At 40.8% G+C, this 23,164-nt stretch overlaps 2 protein-coding genes across 3 annotated transcripts in view; both read left to right on the top strand.

Annotated features, from left to right (window-relative positions):
- The window catches only part of LOC107396314 (acetylcholinesterase), a 39,315-nt gene that overhangs the window by 5,514 nt on the left and 10,637 nt on the right, over positions 1 to 23,164 (top strand). Inside the window, exon 3 of the mRNA XM_015975977.3 lies at positions 7,262 to 7,484. Coding sequence (XP_015831463.1) covers positions 7,262 to 7,484 — 223 coding nt within the window. The remainder of the gene's footprint in view (positions 1 to 7,261; positions 7,485 to 23,164) is intronic.
- LOC107396315 (P2X purinoceptor 7-like) lies at positions 7,410 to 23,162 on the top strand. 2 transcript variants are annotated; one of them, XM_070543491.1, is made up of 3 exons: positions 7,410 to 8,762; positions 9,381 to 9,452; positions 18,835 to 23,162. In XM_070543491.1, exons 2-3 carry the CDS (start codon positions 9,423 to 9,425, stop codon positions 19,318 to 19,320), a joined length of 516 nt encoding a protein of 171 aa, XP_070399592.1. In that variant the 5' UTR covers positions 7,410 to 8,762; positions 9,381 to 9,422; the 3' UTR covers positions 19,321 to 23,162. The 2 variants fall into 2 exon arrangements, with proteins under 2 accessions (XP_070399592.1, XP_015831465.1); XM_015975979.3 differs by lacking the exon at positions 7,410 to 8,762 and having other exon boundaries at positions 8,771 to 9,452.

The raw sequence follows: 23,164 nt of genomic DNA, 5'->3' as shown, positions 1-23,164 counted from the left end.
CAAACTACAACGGCAGGGAATCAAATCCTGCAGTGCCAGACGTGTTCCGCTGCTGAAGCCAGTGCATGTCCAGGCCCGTCTGAAGTTTGCCAGAGAGCACATGGACGATACAGCAGAGGATTGGGAGAATGTCATCTGGTCAGATGAAACCAAAGTAGATTTTTTTTGGTATAAACTCAACTCTTCGTGTTTGGAGGAAGAAGAATACTGAGTTGCATCCCAAGAACACCATACCTACTGTGAAGCATGGGGGTGGGAACATCATGCTTTGGGGCTGTTTTTCTGCTAAGGGGACAGGACGACTGATCCGTGTTAAGGACAGAATGAATGGGGCCATGTATCGTGAGATTCTGAGCCAAAACCTTCCATCAGTGAGAGCTTTGAAGATGAAACGTGGCTGGGTCTTCCAACACGACAATGATCCCAAACACACCGCCTGGGCAACAAAGGAGTGGCTCCGTAAGAAGCATTTGAAAGTCCTGGAGTGGCCTAGCCAGTCTCCAGACCTCAACCCCATAGAAAATCTGTGGAGGGAGTTGAAAGTCCGTGTTTGCTCGGCGACAGCCCCAAAACATCACTGCTCTTGAGAAAATCTGCATGGAGGAATGGGCCAAAATACCAGCTACTGTGTGTGCAAACCTGGTTAAGACCTATAGTAATTGTTTGACCTCTGTTATTGCCAACAAAGGTTATGTTACAAAGTATTGAGTTGAATTTTTGTTATTGACCAAATACTTATTTTCCACCCTGATTTACAAATAAATTCTTTAAAAATCCTGCCATGTGAATTCATGGATTTTTTTCACATTCTGTCTCACAGTTGAAGGGTACCTATGATCTACATTACTGACCTCTGTCATCATTTTAAGTTGGAGAACTTATACAATCGGTGGCTGACTAAATACTTTTTTGCCCCACTGTAAAACTCATCAGTTCAAAGGGGTTTAAAACAAAAATGAGGCCTGGAGGACATCAGAACCCCTGCACTGCTGCCTCCCAGACTGCTGAAGGCACAGCCTTTTTATCCCAGTTGTGGGTCATCAGAGGCATTTGTCTCAGCTGTGCTCCTCAGCAGCCTGGAAGAGAGGAGGAGGGGCAGTGGCGGGCTGATCACCGGGGCTGGGTGATCCTAGCTCTTGCACCTGAAGAGGCCAAGCTGGTGGCCATAATAACCCCACACATTAAAAAAAGGATACAAGTATAAAATTTATTAAACACACAATACCAAATTTCAAAACTTTTTTCTTTAAAAGCAAGGATCACATTTTAGAAACGAAGACAGCCCCTGGTATAAAAATAAAACAGGCTATCTGAATCCCTAGTCTTCATGCAGAATATTGATGGGGGGCATATTAAACACAAAACCAGCCTGGAAGAAGGCCTCTGACTAGCACTTCCCCCAGACTCCCTGGGCTGCTCCTGAGATGGTGCCCACAAGGACACCAACACTACCTTCCTCACTGCAACACTAGGTAAAACAAACAGATCTCTCCCTAAAGAGGGAGAGCCTCTGAGCCTGCCTGCAGGGATCATCTCAGGATCCAACATCTCCTTTCCTCATGCTGGGCTGGATCAGGCTTGTAGGCTCTGAGAACACATCCAGCAGTGGATCTTCCGGCAAGGGTGGGACCTCCAGCAGCACCCGCCAGTCATCCACACAGTCATATGTTGCTTAAAACAAATGAAACACCATTAAAATACCACCAGCAAGGGACTGTATATTCCTTCACGGGCCGATGTAGTTGAAAATCCTGGACGAGCCCCCATTTGTATTACAACCCCGACATGTGCTGTTAAAATGTGAAGGAGGTGGTAACATGAGAAACATGACAGTTGTAACACCTATGTAATTAAGTACAGGGTAATAAACTACTTGACCAGATCTAGGTTCTGAAGGAGGGGTGAGTGACAAAACGTTAGCCAGAGACTGTGACCTTTAAATGGAAAAGCCGGCAGATTTAATCACAACAAATAAATAAGAAACAAAGACGAACAATAAACAGATTAATGCTACTTCAGTTACTTGAGGTATGCTTTAGAATCACCCCTTTTAAGTTTTTACTTTTACCATTTGGGTTAAAGATCTAATAAAGGTTTATTTCTAAATTCATAATCTAATTTCAAGTTCTACGTTATGACCGGTCATCTGGTTTTGAGTGTCTTGATTGTAAACTCACTTTTGGTTTGCCCTAATTTATATTAGACTGGAATTAGGATCATGCAACTCATCCCTTTCAGTTTATACAATTCATTCCATTCGATTTCCCCAATAAAATGGTGTCACCTTAAAATCACACTTTAAGTACCCTTTAAAAGTACAAAGGAATATAAGTTCATATTGACAATTACACAGCAATATAAATACAAAACGTCTGAGGTCTTGCCCTCAAGCTTAGCAAATTCTCAATTGTCCATAAGCAATATGAACGACTTGACGTAAGTTCCTCACGTCAACAAATCCTACCCCAGCCTTGGACTGTATGGAGTAAAGTTGGTGAAAGCAGGAATTTGAGTGTGTCTCTGTGAAGCTCCACTGATCCTGAAGGTGGTCCTGTTGAGTTATACTGGCTCGCCTCGATCCTCATCTCAGACCCAGGTCAAATCCAGACATGAGGACTTGGTGGTTCCCGGGATGGATAAAAACCTGGCCTGTTGAGCAGGCCAACAATTATCTTATTCAACATAGATATTTTACATTTGGCATAAAGTAATATTTACACTTACTGTTGCCATTTACAAGAAAGCAGAAGCTAATAACTGTTAAGTGTTAATGTATGTTAACCATTTGCAGTTACACAAAATGAAACCTCATTTAAATAGTAGGAATCATTCAGTTCTAAAAACATTTAATGGTATCTATATTATTGAACAGAACTGTGTTATAGAGCATAAAAATAATGTCAGTTACTTTGCTATGTAATAACCAATAAATGCAGTTTATATATGGCACTTTCCACAACCCTGTAAGGGGACCAAAGTGTTTCACATGACAATAAAAACTGATAATAATAAACCAAAGAACATAAAATTAAGATTATGATAATAAATTTGACATAAAACCAAAGGTCAAATGGTGAGAAAGAACAAGTAGCACAAACAAAACAGTTATAAAACACGATAAACATGATAAAACAGGTAGTATAAAAGATGCACTGAAAAGTCTCCTGGAAAAGGGAGGTTTAAAGCTTGTGTCTAAAATGGGACAGATCAGAAGTTAGATGCAGGTCATCAAGGAGTTTGCTTCAGAGTGCAGGAGCTGCCATTGAAAAGGAGTAGTCGCCCCAGTGCTTATATCTTGACTTATATCTTGAGGAAGTTCAAGGAGAGCGTACCTGTTGCCCTAGTGGCCTGTGGATGCTGGCATAGGAACAATGAGTCAGAAAGGTTTGAAGCATGTAATCTGTGGATACTCTTGAACCTGCACAGGTTGATTTTGAATTGTATGTGGGAGAACACAGGGAGCCATTGCAGTTCAGAAAGAATGGGTGAAATCTGGATCTGTCTAGATGTGTTTGTGAGGAATTATGAACTAACTGAAGATGTGCAATGGAGGACTTAGGCCCTGTCCACACGTAGCCGGGGATCTGCCAAAACGTAGATATTTTTCTACGTTTTGGCCTGTCATCCACACAAAAATGGAGTTTTTTCACACGAAAACAGATCTTTTTAAAACCTCCGGCCAAAGTGAAGATCTGCGTTTTCTCCGTTTTGGGTGTCTGCATGTGGACAGACAAAACCGGAGTTTTAAGGTCCGCAACGTCACTTTCCTACAGGTCTGGCATGTCCTTAACAACGTATTTATCCGGGTACGAGTGGACAGAGTTATTTTTTAAAACAAGGTGGTGTGGATGCAAGTTTTTGGAGGGGCGGATATTCGTTTAAAAAAACCCGGCTACGTGTGGACTAGGCCTTAGACACATCAAATGTACAAGGCATTACAGTAATCAAGACGTGAACTAACAAAAAATGGATGACTTTTTCTGGGTCTGAATAATTTAGAAATTTTTTCAGCCTTGGTCCTGCCCCTAGTTGATAAAAACTTGTCTGGACCACTGCATTGATGTACCTGTGAAAAAAAAAAAAAAAAAAAAAAAAATATATATATATATATATATATATATTTTTTTTTTTTTTTTTTTTGTCAAATATGACACAGAGGTTTCTGACACATGGCTTACATTTGAAGGCCAAATTACCAAGATCAGGTGCACAAACACCAGGATGGTTTGGAGAAGTGAAGACTATGAACTCTGTTTTGTCATCAATTAACATCAAGAAGTTGTCTTCAGAGCCACAGCTGGAGGTCATTGAGGGAGATCAGCAGAGATGTTGTAGTAGTGTTGGAATTTGAACTTGTTGGTAGATACATCTGCACATCGTCATCATAGCAGTGAAAGCTAGGGTTATTTAGTTTGTATTCTACCTAGAGGTAGCATTTACAATGAGAAGACCAGCAGGCCCAGAACAGATCCATGGGAAAACCACTGTAGAAAGGGGCTGGCAGAGAAAGAGCATCAGCAAGCTTTATCTTTATGTTTATGTATTTAGCAGATATTTAACCGTTAATGAAGCCAGCAGGTTGTCCTTGAGGCTAACAAACCCTAATCAGTCAGTCCTAGTGGCAGTAAGGCAGCATAATGAATCATAGAGGGAAGTGAACAAGGAGTGTGTAGTAGAGTGAGGGACGGGAACAGGGCGGGTGCTAGTTCAGAAGATGCTCTCTGAAGAGCTGGGTCTTCAGAAGTTTCTTAAAAATTGACACGGTCGCCCCTGTTCTGTTAGTGCTTGGTGGATCATTCCATATCTGGGGAACGAGACATGAAACGAGTCTGGATTATCCTGAGCGTGGTGTAGGCACTGCTAGCCGGCGATCCTTTGATGACCGGAGTGGCCGAACCGTGATGAAAGCCTTTACAAGAGGATTCAGGTATCCAGGATTTTGTATTCTAGTGTTAGCGCTTTGAATTTGATGCATGCAGCTAACTACAACCAATGGAGCTCAGTGAACAGAGGCCTCACAGGTGCTCTTTTAGGCTGGTTGAAGACCAGATGAGTTGCTGCATTCTGGACCATTTGAAGAGGTTTCACAGTACAGGCTGGAAGACTAGTTATTGCAGTAGTTGAGGCGGGAGATGACAATAGATTACACCAAGAGCTGTGCTAGGTATGGTCTGATCTTTCATGTGCTATACAGAGTGAAGCAGCATGAATGAGTGACAAAGGCAACATGATCATTAAAGGGGCATTATGGAAGTTTGACAGCCAAAACATGTATAGAAATAATAAATTTCTTCATACATTCTCCTGCAATGCCCTGGTCCTGTAGAATGAGCCCTGACATTTTTACTGTGATTGCCTGTTTTTCTGTAAAATCACAGAAAAAGAGAGCTGCTCGGGTCAAGCAGGCTGCTTCATGTGCGTTCACGCATCGCCCGTAGCATTTGCTATCAGTAGCTTTAGCAGCAGAGAGTGAGGTAGTGCCAACTCAGCGATTTTGTCGCTGTTCCTAATGCCTAGTGATGAACCTAGCTACATTTCTGAGGACCCTTAGCTACTTTCATCTAAATATTTCCTGCAAATTAGCAACAAAATAGTCATTTTCGCTCCGAACCATTCTTTGAACATTCTTTCAGCTGTCATCAAGGATATAAATATTACAGGTACAAAATATGTCACTGGAGTTTTAGCTCATCTAGTAAGACGATGGACTCTCATGCAGGAGACCCGGATTCGATTCTCGAAGTGAACATAGTTTGTGTAGAGTTTATTTTTTACATTAATGATATATTTTTTTTACAGTAAGATGCCCAAATTTTTATTTGAGACTCGCAGAACGGCATTGAATTCACAGATAAAAAAGATGTGGGTTCAACTTTCATTTTGGAACAATTTTTCAAGCAAGGGACGGGCTGTGCTGAAGAGACAGGTACAGAACCAAATTATTTAATTAATTAGCTGCGCGTTCTCCTGTCCTCTGTCCTCCGGGCCACCCACACACACACACACACACACACACACACACACACACACACACACACAAGGGACTGTCTCAGCTGTTATTTTCATTACGGAGTGTGCACGTACAGCATGCGCACCTCGTGCACGAGCCTACTATTGAAGCTGCCGTTACGCTTTTGGCCTGAGGGGGCAATCGCGAGCATAAAAATTCAAAACTCCGTAAAGTCCCTTTAAGTTAGCAGGTCGTCAATAACAACACTCAGATTTCAAACTGCATTTGAATGAGAAAGGAAATCATTTAGGATTGAGATATTGTGCCATATGGATGGTTTCACTGGGATGACAAGTAATTCAGTTTTAGAGAGGTTGAATTGGAGATGATAAGATTTCATCTATCTTGACGCCGAGATAGTTCAAGGAGGCGAACCATTTCAGGACTGTGCCACAAAACCTACAGTTTCCAAGGCGTGAAACGAGGATCCTGTGATCAAAGTTAGTAGAGAGGTCTAGCATGACTTGTACAAATGGCTGCCTATCATCCACGGCTCTAGTAATGTCATGGTGAGTCATTGTGAGCCTTCAGGAGAGCCATTTCAGTGTTGTGCCATGATGTAAAACTAGATTGGAAGGTTTAATTACTAATTACTTTACAATGTAGTAACTGAGGTAATGACTCAATTGCTTTTGGAAAAAGTAATTTGTAACTATTACTAATTACATTTTAATGTAAGATGCCCAACACTGTTTCAAGGTACTGAACCAGAGCACCATCAGAAATAGTTATTTTTTAGAGGAATTTCCAAAAATGGAAAACTTTTATTTTTATTATTATTATTATTATTATTATTATTATTATTATTAGTTTTATATGCACAAAATGAAATGATCAAAGTCATAAAGTCTTTTGTCAGCCAGCATATGGCCAGGGTTGACTAGTGGACATTTAATTATTTATAGACTCAGACATTTGCCACAGATTGTTTGAGGCCAGATTGAACCTTTGCTGTATATAAATCGCCAGAACAGACTCCAAATCAAGAAATTACACACTATCAGGAAAATGAAAAGGATGCATTAATGTCAGAATGTTGTTTCTAGTGTGAGCGGCAAACATTCTGGGTTCATTCACTCTGCTTGAGAGCTTTTTATCAAACGATTATTCACATCACGCTTTAATCTAGCTTGAATCTAACCTAAGGCGATTAAAACTATTGATGACGGTTTAAAATAGCAATCAGCAGCTAGACCAGAGTTCTAAAAGCATTTATCGACAGCATTGTAAATGATCATTTTCTATTTACAGGATTCAGAGGTGTAGAAATGTGGAACCCGAACACCCCTTTGAGTGAGGACTGCCTGTACCTAAATGTTTGGTCACCAGTTTTCAACAAAACCTCACCAGCTGCTGCTGTTCTTGTTTGGATTTTTGGTGGCGGCTTTTCCGTCGGAACATCATCCCTGGACATTTACAATGGCAGCATCCTTAGTAAATCTGAGGGTGTTGTTGTGGTGTCAATGAATTACAGGTCAGAAATTTTCTAACATGAAAATATAAAATAACTATTTCACGCATTGTGGTTTTCACTAAAACTGTAAACCAGTCCGCAATCTGTAAAAGATTGGTGAGTATACATTCCACGCTAAACTCTTTCTACCACACAGGTGAACCTTTGGAGGTCACCACACTAAGGTGAAGTTTAAGGACAGCAGCTATATCATAACTTATCATTGTACAATAACAAGCGTATACGATACTACACCACCTTGCGATGGTATCGTGGATTTATCAGGCCTGCCAATCACATTTTGACTACATGAAATGTATTATGATATAATTCACCATTAAAAGTCTTTAGCTTTTTAACAGAGACATTTCGACGTGGATCATGTTTGCACCACTAGGGTCCAGCTGGGAGGGCTCATCTTCTTTCTTTTCCAAAGTTCCATCAGTGTTGCTACCAGGAAACAGGTTTTCCAAGCTGAAAATTGAGATTCACTACCTGTCAGTGGATAACATGGGTGTGTCCAAATTCAGAGGCTGCATCTTTCATCGACCATATTTAAAGGAAGCTCAACAACGACGGCTGATGACTCCTTCAAACGTAACCAACAAATCCAGCCCTCTCTCTTTCCCCCAATATAAAGGATGGATCCGGTGTGTTCTTCACAGCTAACCGCATCAAGATTTCTTGTGGGTCAATTAGGAGATTTGTCTAACAATAACAAAATAAATTTAAAATTTTTATTCTAAGTATAACTTTAAAATAGTAAGGTTTAATATTTTAGTAATTTAAAGGTGGACTATGGAACACGGAGACCAAAGTGTCATCTAGTGGTAGTAGGTTGTTTTTGCAACAACAGAGCTAGGTCTCCAGACGTCGGGATGCCAGGTTTGCTGCCGATGCATGACGTGACCAACCAGCACCATGTTTAGTGACGAATCGTACAGGGTAAGGACTCATTTCTACTAATAAGTGTATTTTACTACATCATTTAACTTGTATTATTCTTAGTCTTTCAATTATACATTAGATGAGTAAAATTTCTGAAAGTGTTACTTTGGGTTACTAGCGTTAGCCTGCTATCATTCACTCTTTTACGTAGCTAACTGATGCTACATGTAGTTATGCATTCTTCAACTGGAAGTCTTTATATTATTTTTATTTTTTAATGACAAGACATCTGGGGCTCAACTAAAACTGGATTTATGGTGTCTGTACCCTGATGATGGTGACCGAAGCAGCAGCTTCCACAACAGTAGCAGTGAGGCGGAAGGCAGGTGGAGAGCTGAGGAGGAGACTGAGGTTTGCACAAAGTTAGCTGTTAGGCTGTGTTCTAAAACTATTGAAGAAAAAGCAATTGTTTGTCTTTCATTATTGTGAAATTGTTTCAGGGTTGACCCTCGACTACATCACTGACCATATTTATAAGTTTAGTGTGCTAATATATAGTAATAATTCTTTCTTGGGTTTATAAAGAACTTTTCACACAATGATAAACTAAAATGTGGTAATTTACACATATTGTGTAGCAGTTTGTGCAATGTAAAAAAAAAAAGCACACCATTAAATGTACATTTATATAAAATGTATATATTATTCTCGTCTTTTTGAAATTAACCCACTATGGACACCAGTATGGGTGGGCCAGAGGCCAGGCAACATGCAGCAAGAGGAAGAGGAGAAAGTAGCAGAGGTAGAAGAGGCAGGAGAGGAGGAGCTGCAGGACAAAGAGGCAGAGTTTCAGGGCGAGGTGGATGGGGCAGAGCTGTAAACACAGGTGATATTAGTAGACCTGCAGTAGGAAGGGGCACAGCTAGATCAGGAAGTACGTGTGTGAATGTTATTATTCACTGCGTAAATTATGCTTTTATTATTGTTTTGAACTGTGAGCATAATTGGAATAATCTTGAATCCATTCAGGATGGAGGATGCAGCCGAACGCAGAGGAGCAGAGTGTCAGCTATGTTGGAAGAGAGAAGGCTTGAGACAGAGGTTAGTATAAAGCTATCAGTAAAAAATGTTACTATAAAATGTATATTTTTGGGTTTATACATGTTTATACATGTAGAGGTTAAATATTGTTGCTTTTAAGCTTAATATATTACCTTGACTCATGACCAATAAGATGTGATATTCTATATAAATATAGAATATAAACCTGCTTGGTCTTTGGATGTTTAATCAGAAGATTCTAGGACTCTTTGCCTTTTCAGGGACCAAACACACTTCGTATTAATGCAGACAGTCAGGTTTATAAAAGGCAAGAAATGAATTTTCTAAACAATTAAAAACATGACAACTAGGGAACACTTTATGTGATGACTGGCTGTAAGTGGATGGAATGTGAGGTGTGGTTATGTGTGAATGTGATGTTGTCAGAACCTTCGCAGCAAGAAGAAAATGAGTTCTGAGTGTTAAAAGAATTTGGTCTGCAGTAACTAGAAGGTTGATTCTCATCAAAACCACATCAGATGCAATTCATGCTGTGTCTACCTCACCCTTTCTGGAGACACTTCGCGGATTCGGAGGTCAGGAAGGTCAGATGACCTCTGGGCACAGAGGTTCAGTAGATTAACCGCAGCACCGACTCTCCAGTCCAGAGATGTTTCCAGGCAAAACAGGTTGGAACTAGTTTGCGTCTAGATGGACTCTTAGGGAGTCAGAACTGTATCAGCTTCATTCTGCAGGAACTGTTTGCTGTGTCAGCTTCAGCGTGTAGCAGGTTTTTGACAGCTTGTCAAAAGATGCTCTGGGTTAAAGAGGTTTTTGCTCCGTATGGCCGGTCCGTAGCTTTCTCTAGAACCGAATCACTCAGGAAGTGACCTTAGTTTTATTAAAGGTTTTACCAAACAAACCTCTGAACACACCTCCTTCAGATAAAAGAGCTCTGATTTGTGGATAAGAAATTCATATGTGTCATGACGTTTAACTTAACCTTACGTCAGGAAGATATGCACATTTGTGTGAGTGTAGATCATGATTACTTTGTCATATCAAACATTACTGATCATCATATATGAATCTTTCAGTGTGATAATATTCATTTCAACTTCAGTAATTCAAGCCCAGATTAATCAACTTTATTAATTTAAGCACAGATTAATCAAAACATTATTATTATTCATCAACCATTATTGTTCATTCAACCATATGATTATTTACTATTATAACGGTTCAGTCCTTTATTCTGTGCAGGACAGCCTAGATGTGTGTGTGTGTGTGTGTGTGTGTGCGTGCGTGCGTGCGCACGCGTGTGTGTGTGTGTGTGTGTGTGTGTGTGTGTGTGTGTGTGTGTGTGTGTGTGTGTGTGTTCGTGTGTGTGTGTGTGTGTGTGTGTGTGTGTGCTCTGTCTTCTCGATCCCCAGTGAGTCGTGGAGGATGGCTGCTTATACTGAGCCAGGATCCTCTGGAGGTTTCTTCCTGTTGAAAGGGAGTTTTCCTCTCCACTGTCGGTATATGCTTGCTTAGTATGAGGAATGCTGTGAAGTCTCAGACACTAGTCAGTGACTTGATGCAATTTGCTGGGTTCCTTATATAGGAAACATTATTTCTGATTGGCTTAATGAACTGACCTGAATTGGAATGTTTAGTATGTGAAGTGCCTTGAGATGACTCTTGTCATGATTTGGCGCTGTATAAATAAAATTGAATTGAATTGAATTGAATAAGCAGACAGGCTTGGCAGAGAAGAACCTTGAGAAGGGAACATGATGTTGAAAATCTGAGTGTAAACACGTTGTCGTCGTAGTCATCTTCCTCCACTTATCCGGGCCCGGGTCGCGGGGGCAGCATCCCAACTAGGGAGCTCCAGACCGTCTTCTCCCCGGCCACCTCCACCAGCTCCTCCAGCAGGACCCCAAGGCGTTCCCGGACCAGATTGGAGATGTAACCTCTCCAACGTGTCCTGGGTCGACCGGGGGGCCTCCTGCCGGCAGGACATGCCCGAAACACCTCCACAGGGAGGCATCCAGGAGGCAACCTGACCAGATGCCCAAACCACCTCAACTGACTCCTTTCGATTCGGAGGAGCAGCAGTTCTACTCCGAGTCCCTCCCGAATGTCCAAGCTCCTCACCCTATCTCTAAGGCTGAGCCCGGCCACCCTACGGAGAAAACTCATTTCGGCCGCTGGTATCCGCAATCTCGTTCTTTCAGTCATTACCCAAAGCTCATGACCATAGGTGAGGATTGGGACGTAGATCGACTGGTAAATCGAGAGCCTGGCTTTCTGGCTCAGCTCCCTCTTCACCAGGACAGATCGGCTCAGCGTCCGCATCACTGCAGATGCTGAACCAATCCGCCTGTCGATCTCCCGATCCCTCCTACCCTCACTCGTGAACAAGACCCCGAGATACTTAAACTCCTCCACTTGAGAAAGGACCTCTCTCCCGACCCGGGGTTTGGCAAGCCACCCTTTTCTGGTCGAGAACCATGGTCTCAGATTTGGAGGTGCTGATGCTCATCCCAGCCGTGAACCTACCCAGCAAGAGCTGAAGGTCAGAGCTGGATGAAGCTAGGAGGACCACATCATCCGCAAAAAGCAGAGACGAGATTCTCCTGCCAGCAAACTCGACACACTCCACACCACGACTGCGCCTAGAAATTCTGTCCATAAAGGTAATGAACAGAACCGGTGACAAAGGGCAGCCCTGGCGGAGTCCAACCCTCACTGGGAACAGGTCCGACTTACTACCGCAGTGTCGAATCTTTTCCTGCAGCTTGGAAGATTAAGAGATGCACAGAGGCAGATCCGTGTCTGTAGATGACAGGTGGCATGTACTGTAAGTTAATCTGTAGGTGAAAACTGACCATTCATGGATGTTACATTAAAAAAAATTATTATACTTCCATCATTTTCTAAAGGCAGTCAAATACTGTGCAGGAATAGCGACAGCTTCACCAAGTCAGTTATGTTATGAATACCAGCATATCAAGTGGACTACTAATTAATGATATCCGTGACCACTTGCCAATTTTTATATCTCTAGAATACAGCACAAACAGAAAATAGAAGCAATACTATAAGAAAGAAAATAAGACTGAGATCTGAACTTTCAATAAGGGCTCTTAAAAAAAGCCTTTCGGAACAAAACTGGAACAATGTTCTTGGAGACAATAATGTAAATGAAGCGTATAAAAACTTTGTTGACACAAGAACTATATGACAAACATTGTCCAGCTAAAACCTGTACATATACACATCTAAAAAGAATTAGTCCATGGATGACAAAATGGTTATTGGAAGCATGTAAAAAGAAAAATACCTTGTATAAAAACATATGAGGAAGAGAACATTTGAATCGGAAACCAAATATAGAAAATATTAAAATCAATTAATAAATATAATAAAACAATGGAAAAATAATTATTACAGAATGTTGATTGAAAGAAATAAAAATAACCTGAATGGACTATGGACTGTGTTAAATCAAGCCATTAATAAGGATTTTAACAGAGCTGTTTCCCAAGATTATATAATTGACAGTGAAAAAAACAACAAACATGAACACTATTGTTAATACCTTTAATGACTATTTTGTCAACATCGGACAACAACTTGCCTCTAAAATATCAAAATCAAATAATGACGTTGACAGTACGAATAGATATAATAATGCACACTCTATTTCTATCACCAACAAATGAAAATGAAATCATCAAAATAGTTAATACTTGTAAAAATAAAAAGTCTACTGATTGCGATGATCTTGACATGACTATACTAAAACAGGTAATACTTAATATGGCAACACCTTTAACCCATATCTGCAAATTATCTTTTATAAGCGGAGAGTTTCCCAAACTGATGAAAACAGCAAAAGTCACTCCAATCTATAAAAGGGGAGAAAAACATCAGATCACTAACTATCGGCCGATCTCTATACTTCCTCAGTTATCAAAGGTAATGTAAAAACTGTATGTGGAATGCATGAATGGTTTAAATTGAAAAATACAACTTACTCAGTAATAGTCAATATGGATTTAGACTAAACTGATCAACTGCTCTTGCATTGATAGATCTCATAGAAGAAGTAACCGAAAAAATGGATCGTAAAATGTATTCTATTGGCATATTTATAGACCTCCAAAAGGCCTTTGATACAGTAGACCATGAAATACTTTAAAATAAATTACAACAAAATGGGATTAGGGGCATTGCATATCACTGGGTGAAATCTTACTTAACTGGCAGACAGCAATACGTACAGATAAATGATCACAGGACAAGACTCAGAAATACAACCTGTGGAGTCCCTCAAGGTTCAGTCTTAGGACCAATACTGTTTATTCTATATATAAATGATACATGCAGGGTATTATCAAGACTCAAAATCATCTTATTTGCTGATGACACTACAATAGTATGTACAGGTAAAGATCTACAGTTACTTGTGACAGAGATGACAGCAGAATTAGAAAAACTTAAAGACTGGTTTAACAAAAACAAATTATCTTTAAATATTCAAAAACAAAAATGATGCTGTTTGGTAAACAAACTAAAGACATTGAAATCAGAATCAAAATGAACAACAATGAAATAGAAAAGGCATACAAGTATCAATTTCTGGGAGTGATACTTACTCACAATATCACCTGGAGATCTCATATACATAGCATACAAAAGAAATAGGCAAAGGACATTGCAATTATGAGAAAATGTAAATTCCTTCTGGACCACAAAGTCTACTAATCTTGTATTATGCATTTATTCACCCCTATCTTAGTTACTACACAGAGGTCTGGGGTAATACCTACAGTGGCCATTTGGAGGCAGTATTTAGACTTTTAAAAAAAGCTATTAGGATTGTACATACCGTAAATCCTCTAATACAGGCCCGGGCCTGTATTTGACTCAAGCTCATCAAGCTCCAGGCCTTTATTGGAAGGAGGACCAGAATTAGAGGCAGGCCTCAATTTCTATTTGAGCAAATTGATAATGGTTCACTGGAGTTTTTGACAATTAAAATTGCGCCTACATTTTCAAAGTTAAACACATTTCTTTTAACAACGGTAGTTTCTGCTTCAGCCCTCTCCCCCCTCCCCCTGCGCAGCGGCCGCAAACTCACTAATGCGCCTGCAGCCTCTCGGAGTTCCTGCTGCTCTAAACATTAAAATAATTATTTCATTTTCTGTTCCTCACTTCTGATAACCTTCAAAGGTGTCTGTTTGTTGCAACCACCAGGTACAAAAACTAACTTGTTTTTATTTGACTATTTTTCTGTCCTGTCTGTTTATTATCTTCCTGTAGGGCTGCTCAATTAATCGAATTTTAATCACGATTACCATCTGAGTTTTGAACGATTATAAAAAAACAAAACAAGCCGATTATTTGCTCCTCCCACTTGCGCTGCCCTGAGTAGCAAATGAAGCGCTCCTTACAGTGTTGCCAACTTGGCGACTTTGACGCTATTTCCAACAGCTTTTCAGACCCCCTTCTTGACTTTTTCACTTAAAAGTACCTAGCGAACACCTCAGAAACATCTCTGGTAACCCTTAGCTACGTTCTGGATAACTGTCGTCGACATTTCCTGCAGGTTAGCTAAACACTCTGCCTGCGCTCCGGACCGTTCTTCAGGACATTAGGAAAGGGAATGATGTAGTGATGTGTCGGTCACTAAAGAAACAGCTCTCGGAGCCGGCTCCATGTTGGATTAACCAGAGTGAGTGACACATACACCGCACCTGCAGACTTCTGAGCCGCTAAAAACGGCTAAATGTGCGCGTGCTAAACACATGTGCAGCTTGCCCCGTTTGCTGTGAGAGCAGGTTGGGGGGGTGGGGGGTGCAGCTGTGGTTGGGACAATTGTTACATTAACTGATGTAAATAAATAGTTTATAAATAAGGTAGAAATAACTTCCTCACGCTGATAAATAATAACGAATCTCTCTGAGGACACAGTGCTAGTGCACTCTCCTACAGCACCCTGACACGACTTCAATAAATGTTATGCAACATTTTGTGAACATCAATTTATTTGCGTTTATTTGTTATAAATGCCACTGTATAATTCTTGCTGTCAGTATTTGCAAGATATTGGTATTTGGGTCTGTACTGGTTAGACTTAAATGAGTTAAACCAAGGTCTATAGCCCTTGGGTCATAGACTATGAGCTATAAGTATATTGGTCTTTTTATACTGGGAATCAGGAGTTATTTTAGTGATCATCTTGTTTCTTATTTATTTTTGTCCTGATTGCAAGTGGTGCTCGCTGCAGAACCACAAAGGCGGAGCTGCACCAGAAGGTGGAGATGCACCAGAGTCAGCCCCGCCCATTCCAGAATCAGCCCCGCCCATTCCATCAGAGTCAGTCCAATTCCTTCCAGTTGTCAGACTTGATAGCATTCTGGAATCAAAGAGGGTGTTATAGCTAAAAAATGCAAGATTGAGGACGGAGTTGAGAAGTTAATTGAACAGTTTTTGTAAAGGTTCCATATAATTAAAAATCTAACTTTTGGAACTTTTAATCATGTTATATTGTCATTTCCTCATAAGAAACACGCCAAAGCCATTTTTAGTCTTATTCATGTATTTTCCTCCCATCTCAGCTTCAATTTGGTCTCCTCCCCCGAAGCGGGTCTAGTCTTGGTTCTCAAATCTGGATATTCTGTGAATTTTCTGACAAATTATTTCTGAAATGACTTCTACTGAGACATCGCCAATAAACCATACATTCCATCTCAGAGACACACTGGGCAGCACAATTAGATGTAACGCCACATGAGGAATAACAGATGTGGTGGTGTAGTGGTTATGGAATCAGGTTGACATGCAGTTTTGCGCAGGTTCGCCTCCCATTAGTGTAAGTTTTAGGTAGTGTGCAACCTCTTTTCTTCATTTCTAGCTACACTTGCCAGTACTATGTTTACAACAATTAACTGGTATACCGTTTAACATATAATGACTAATGCGTTTTTTTATTTATTTATTCGTTTATTTAGCCAGTGTGAGTCCATTTGTGAGCAGAGTTTCAACTAAAATGCTGTTTAGGAACGACCAAATTCAAAGAACTTTTAGAGACATAAATATTTTGCTGAAAATAAACATTACAACTAAAATATAAACAAATTAAATGTTTCAGCTGGCTAAATAGATTGCTGACGACCCCACCGAGAATCGAACCAGCATCAGCTGAGGGGAAAGCAAAATTCAACTCCGACGATCTCGCTACTAGGCTACCAAAGCCCGTTTGAAAGTCTGACATGCTGTTATACAGCATTTCTGTTAGACCAGCTGTGGGCAGATATTCGCTAAAAGAAACCTTTTTCATTTTGAGATATATTCAGTCTTTGTCATGTAGCAAGTTATATTTATCTTGTTTAATTGGAGCATAGAACATAGCATTAACGACTGTAAACTAGTAACAGCCGTAATTCAGGTGGGTCAGGTCAGTTTGCGATAAAGTTGAAAACAAAAACCGAAGTCAGTGGGTAAGCTGAGTTTGCGTGAATGGGCGGGGCTGACTCTGGTGCAGCTCCACCTTATGGGGCAGCTCCGCCTTTGTGGTTCTGCAGCGAGCACCCTCTCCCTGATTGTGCCCTGAGCAATTTTATGACTGAATAAAAACAAATAAAATCAACATAAATAGAAAAATCGTCCTAAATAGTTGTGATCTCAATTTCAGTCACCATAATCGTGATTATTATTTTTGCCATAATCGAGCAGCCCTATCTTCCTGCATCTCCTCTCAATCCTAAAGAAAAACTGCTACCTGGGTTCATATATATTGACCTCATGAGTTACCTTTGAACTGCAGTTCTAAAAGACCTACCGGCCGCAAAAACAGCGGAGTGCTCGCTGCTTGGCGGCCGCATCAGTGATCGGTGCGTCACCGGAGGACAAGGTGATGCGCCCCGCTCCACAGCAGCGAAACGCATCAGGCGCAAATAAAAGACAGAAAACATTAAAGGAAATGAGCCGACATGAACGATCGCATGTTAAATTAGTTATTGAGGTGGCGACACCTGATTTGATAATGTTACTGTGGCCGTGCTCAGGACGCAGATGTCTGGAGCGCGTCAACAATCAGAGCTTTGCATGCGCAAGCTGGTTAAGGCTAGGATGGGGTGAGGGGAAGGTTAAATTGCAAGAGGGAGAAGGTCACAATTTGGTTAAATGTCCGTTTTACGGCGGGTGTCAGTACCGACGACGCTCTGGCACAGCGCGTTGCCCCCCCCCCCCCCCCCACCCCCCCACCCCCACCCCGGACACGCAGGAGCTTGTCACCTGCTGATAGCAGGCTGCTGTCTTTTCCGAGGGCTGCATCTTGCTGGTCATTATCACGTGACAGCGACTAGTCGATGACAGGCATAAAAAGTCACTATAGAGCGGTGAAGTCGACTAGTGGTTCATACAACCCCTACTACTCCCCAGTGTTCTGCAGCATAATCAGCAAGTTCGCTTTGAACTTGATATCAAATTTTCGCTTCCTCTTCGTCTCCACACCTGCCAAATCGCGGTCTGTCACTGGCAAATCAAAAGTGAGACGGATGACACAACCGTCCCCCCTGTGGTACTTGCTTGTTACCACATTCCACCTGGCCACAATAAAAAACCGGCCATTATTCACCTCCGCCGACTCCGGCCAAAATATGATACCCGGCCGTTAATTGAATACAGGCCAATATTAGAGGATTTACGGTAATGTTCGTTTCACAGACCATACTAATACACTTTTCATGAAGTCTAAAATCTTAAAACTTGAAGATCTAGTTAACCTAAAGTCAATGCTAATTTTGTACAAAGCAAGACACAATCAATTACCAATCAATATTCAACAGCTGTTTTTTGATAGAGAGGGTGGATACGATTAGCGGGGATCAAATAATTTCAAGGTGGTATGTGTCTGCAAAACCCTCAAACTCACTGCATATCCAGAAGAGGCATTGAGCTTTGGAATGGTTTAGATGACAACTTACAGGGTGCTGATAGTCTACTACTATTTAAAAGACAATATAAGATGACTGCTATTGAGAAATATGTTGAGAATATGTGATGGAAAAGCTTCTTGGTTTTATTCTGACTATGTGTTGTTATATAAAAGAACAGGACAACATATAAAATTGAATAACAAAATATGCATGAAAGGTTCATTAACAAAACATTTACTGTCAAAAAGTCTAATATTGTAAATAGTATAATATTGTAATGTGGGGTAGGTGCACATAAGCTTCTTTGCTTCAGCCTACTCCATTTGAGCATTGTTGTTGTAATGTTGTGAAATTTGAAAGAATACAACAAATGTAACTGCCCAATGAATGTGCTAAATAAATAAATAAGTATTGAAGTTGAATAGAAGTAATTTCTGTTCCATTTTGAAAGTGAAATAAATTCATGGTTTTGGAATAACTTTTTCCTGTGCAATCTGCTCCACCAGGAACTTCTTCAGACACTCACCCTTGAGAAATACAGGCATCTAGGAAGGGAGCTTTTTGACAGGGAGCCTGGGCTGGTATTTGATGCCTTCAGAATCAACCAAGTCCAGAGCGGTGCCCCTCCACCTGCTGACCTGCTTGGGATACCACCATGGTGCACATGTGGAAACTGCAGAGACATGCTCACTCTGCTGGAGAGGAAATGTTGTGGCCAGGAAGCAAATAACTGTGTCTGCCTACTGCCACACTTTTCCTTATTTTGTTTAGATGAAGGCAACCTGCAAATTCACAGGCGATACCGGGAGGACCTGATGGTGGTGAGGCCAGCGAGAGAGCCAAGTGATGACAACCGGGAGTACCGCTATGCTGCCTACAGACATTTCATCTTTTGGCAGCATGGTGCTCTCAGGCGTGGAAACCGGTTGGTCATCCCCAGCTGCTGTGTGTGGGCGATCAGGGACAGATATTCAGACCCCTACGGACAGTAGAAAGGTTTTGTCCCTGGTCTCTAAAAAGTTTGTAAATAGTCCTATTTAAATAAATTTTATGTAAATAAATTCTAAGTGTCATGTGAAAAATAAGTTCAATGTAAATAATAAATACAAAGCTTTTATGTCTATTCATTTTCTGTTTTTTGTGTCATTAGAGGAAATGACTAAAAGGCAATAACTTTTTTACCCAGCCCCAATGTAGAACATTTCTATCATGGTGTCCTATCAGGCCTCGCTTTGGAGCATTTACACAGATCAAATTCTTCACAAATGACTAAGCAAATAATGTAAATAATAATTCAGCCATCGTTTCCCAAAAAATATTATATTTTTATTTGTACTCTGAGTGAACCTAGGCACACGTTCACATCCCGAGGTCCCAGTCTCTCTTTGAACCCAAAAGCCATGCAAGGTGAGGTGGGTCAGGTTGGAGGTCAAGGTCACTGCTGTGAGGCTGCTGCTGAAGAACAATGGGGTAGGGAGGAGGAGAGAAAATATTTGTGTTCAAATAGCAGGACAGGAAAAAGGTATAACAATATTTCTAAATCTAGGTTTAAAACTTGTTGGCATACCAACACCTCACTTGACTTGTATACGAAGGAGTTCTTCTACTGGTGGTGGCGATACAGGAGGGAGAAGACCGAGTCTCCTTGGGTTGTCTGGCCGTAGAGTCCTGCGTTTAGGCAGCCCAGCACTTGCAGCCAATCTCTTACAGAGAATGTGGGCCTGAAGAGGTGGAATGTGCTCATGTGGTTTTCGGACCTTCAGAGCGTACACACTCCCATCTCCTGGCTTTTTTCTTGTAAAGCCTCATTGCCCTATAATGTTTACAAAGACAAATACAATTAACCTTATATCAGTCAATGAAATATCTATCAGTAAGTAGATGACTTATGATGCAAGATTAGCCTAGTGCATGGTTTGGTGTCATAAACGTACATAGGCCTGCCATCCACTGTGTGCCTTAAAAGGCGGCCTAGCTGAAGGTTGTAGTCCAGAGCCGCGAGGAGTGTCCTGGCCTCATACACAGGTGGGGAGAAGGAGAACCGCTCGCCAGCATACATCAGGATGTGATTTTGAAAAGCCTCCAGATCTGCAGTTGATCTGTGCAAAAAAACGTTTGTGTATAGAATAAGATTAGAAGAAATACTGACATTTTGTATTATAACACACAACACTTCCAACATTACCTGAAGGTGAGGTATTTATGAATGTTCCTCAACCACCGCTTGTTCACAATTGCATCCTTCAGAGCCTCATGAGCCACTGACCCGATTTCCAACCACTCCTTGGTGGAGCTGTTCTTGAGCTCCTCGTGTTGGCAACGTCCCATCACCCACTCACGCTCACTTGCCACATGGTTGGTGAGACCAAGCCACCATTCCTGATGACAATTTTGAAATTAGAAGAAATTTAAAGCACAGATTTAGAGCTCAGTTACGTTTAAAATAAATGTTTCCTAAAACTATTTTGGAATTGTGTCCTGTAAGTACTGTGTTTACCATGAACTCGACAAATGTTGTTGCTTTTTTGCATGCCCACCAAAAATGATTGATAATGTCACATAACCAATTCAGCAATGCCGACTATCTGGGGATATGTGCTGCCTGGTGAGCAGAAGTAAGCAAATCCAGAAACTACTTATTAGTTCATTCAGAGTTTAATTTTTCACCAGTCGCTTCCTGTGATAAAATACTTACAGCAGATAACCTTTTGGACCCATGCCACATATCAAAACTGTGCAACACTCCTGGGAAATGTCCTTTGTCTGGGTTCAAGAAAAAATATTATTTAGCTCGACAGACATACTTACACTGCCAGTTGTACAAACTGGCAACAGTGCTCATTTACCCATGAGAGATGAGATCTGTGCATGAGCGTCTGTGCACACCTCCACCACCTTCAGCTCTGATAGAAGCTGCGTCATGGACTCGACAAACTCCTTTTTCTCCGTAACAACAGAGTTCTGTGTCCGCCGCTTGTCAGCCGTGACCCATTGAGCAGAATGTTGCAGGCCAACATGGAGTCCCCTGCTTGCATGCCAAAGTTGAGGGTTTGCTGCGAGTTCCATCTCCACATCAAGGGGCCGTTGGCACAGTTCTGGATCATACAAAAAAAAAAAAAAAATAGAATACATGGCATTAAAAAATAGCTTAGTGTAAATCACTTTATGCCCTTCGTTAGTTCTGATACAAATACTAGTTTTTAACATGTAATGGCAGTAGAAGTAATACAGTTTAAATAACTAACCCAGTCCATAATGCAAGTTGTTCCACTTGAGGTGAGGCAATAGAGATGTCATATGGGGGTAAGGACTGGAACTGCATTCCAGTTAGCTCATCCTTGTATGGACAATTTTGGACAGCTAAGATCAGGAATGAAGCCAGCTGTTGCAGCAAGTCTTCATAATAATAATATTGAAGGCACGCCTCCCAATGAGATCTTCCTCACATTGCACAGTTAGTGGTGTTGGGAACGTGGGTGTTGTTTTGCCTGGCAGAGATTGGAGTAATTCACAAACTTAATATTTTGAAGTCTTTAAAAAGTTTTGAATTAAAAGTGTCAAGTCCTCATGTTTGCAGCTTGATACCCTCACCTCTGTTTCTTGGAACACTGAGCAGTGGTTGGTCTGTGTCATCAGGGATGTCATGAACTGTATCCTCTAAATTTATGATGGGTAGATTTTGGATGCACACCTGTGACTTTAATGCTCCACCCGTCCTAGAAATGCATGAATGGGACATAAAATAAATAATTAGAAATCAATAAAAATCACTATTACTTTTGTCGAAGGTGCCGTTACAGTTTTCTCATTCAGGGTTATTAAATGTACATATTTTCTTTTCAATTATTGCAATGTAGCTTTCTAAAGAGTGTGTACTGTACATAATCAAAGCTTGTGCTTATATTGTCCACTGACAGATACTATTTCCTGAAACTAGCTTGTACTCACTGTTTTCAATGCATCTATTGCAAGTAGGAAAGGGTTTTTCATCACATATGTCACATGAACAATGTCCTCATCTGAACTGTCAGTTGGAGCAGAATCCACCTCATCAATTAGTATATAACAGTATAGTAATAGTATTGCCAGAAATACTAGACAATAGAAACTGGAACGGGGTTAGTGGAAAATATTTAGTGCAGAGATACTTTCTGCATTTGGGATGGAAAAACAATGTGGGCACATCTTGCTTCTCATCAACAACTTCAGAGGGAAGTTTTCTCTTTCTATAAGGTTTCATGGTTTATTTACAAAAACAAATCTAATGTATAAAATAATAAAAAGCCTCAGTGAAAAAACGCAGCTGAAAAAAGACAAAACTACAGGTGACCGAACGAGTCCAAAAATACGGCGAAGCAATGTCAAATATGACTAAATATAATCTAAAATTACAAAATAAAAACATAACATAGGAAATTTACTGAAAATAATTTTATTTACACCAGTAGAAGAGATAGAAGTTGAAAATACGCACCCAAAACAATTCCTCCGCTCCTCTATGAGCACGGCACATGGCAGACTGTTTATCTCCCGGTTCTCGGGCAGGGACTTGCGTAACATTACTGTAATGTATGGTATACCACTGGAAAGTACCGTCTCAGCTTTCAGAATCTGTTGATTTCGCAAACTGTCGAAGAGTTACGGTAAAGTATGAAAGCCATTTTGTTTCGCCATCGACACAACCGCAGCACATAGGAAAAATCGGCCATGCGGACGTGGACTGGGTAGACTGCTTCCTTAAAAGATGCAGCCCCAGAATTTGGACACATCCAAACTTGTTTATTGGTGAAGAAAAGAAAACAGATGTGGCTTCTTTTAAATCTTCACTTTTGTTTT

The sequence above is a fragment of the Nothobranchius furzeri genome, chromosome 13 (assembly GCF_043380555.1).
Source record: "Nothobranchius furzeri strain GRZ-AD chromosome 13, NfurGRZ-RIMD1, whole genome shotgun sequence".
Classification (NCBI taxonomy): Eukaryota; Metazoa; Chordata; class Actinopteri; order Cyprinodontiformes; family Nothobranchiidae; genus Nothobranchius; species Nothobranchius furzeri.
This window is presented reverse-complemented; position numbering and strand designations above follow the sequence as displayed.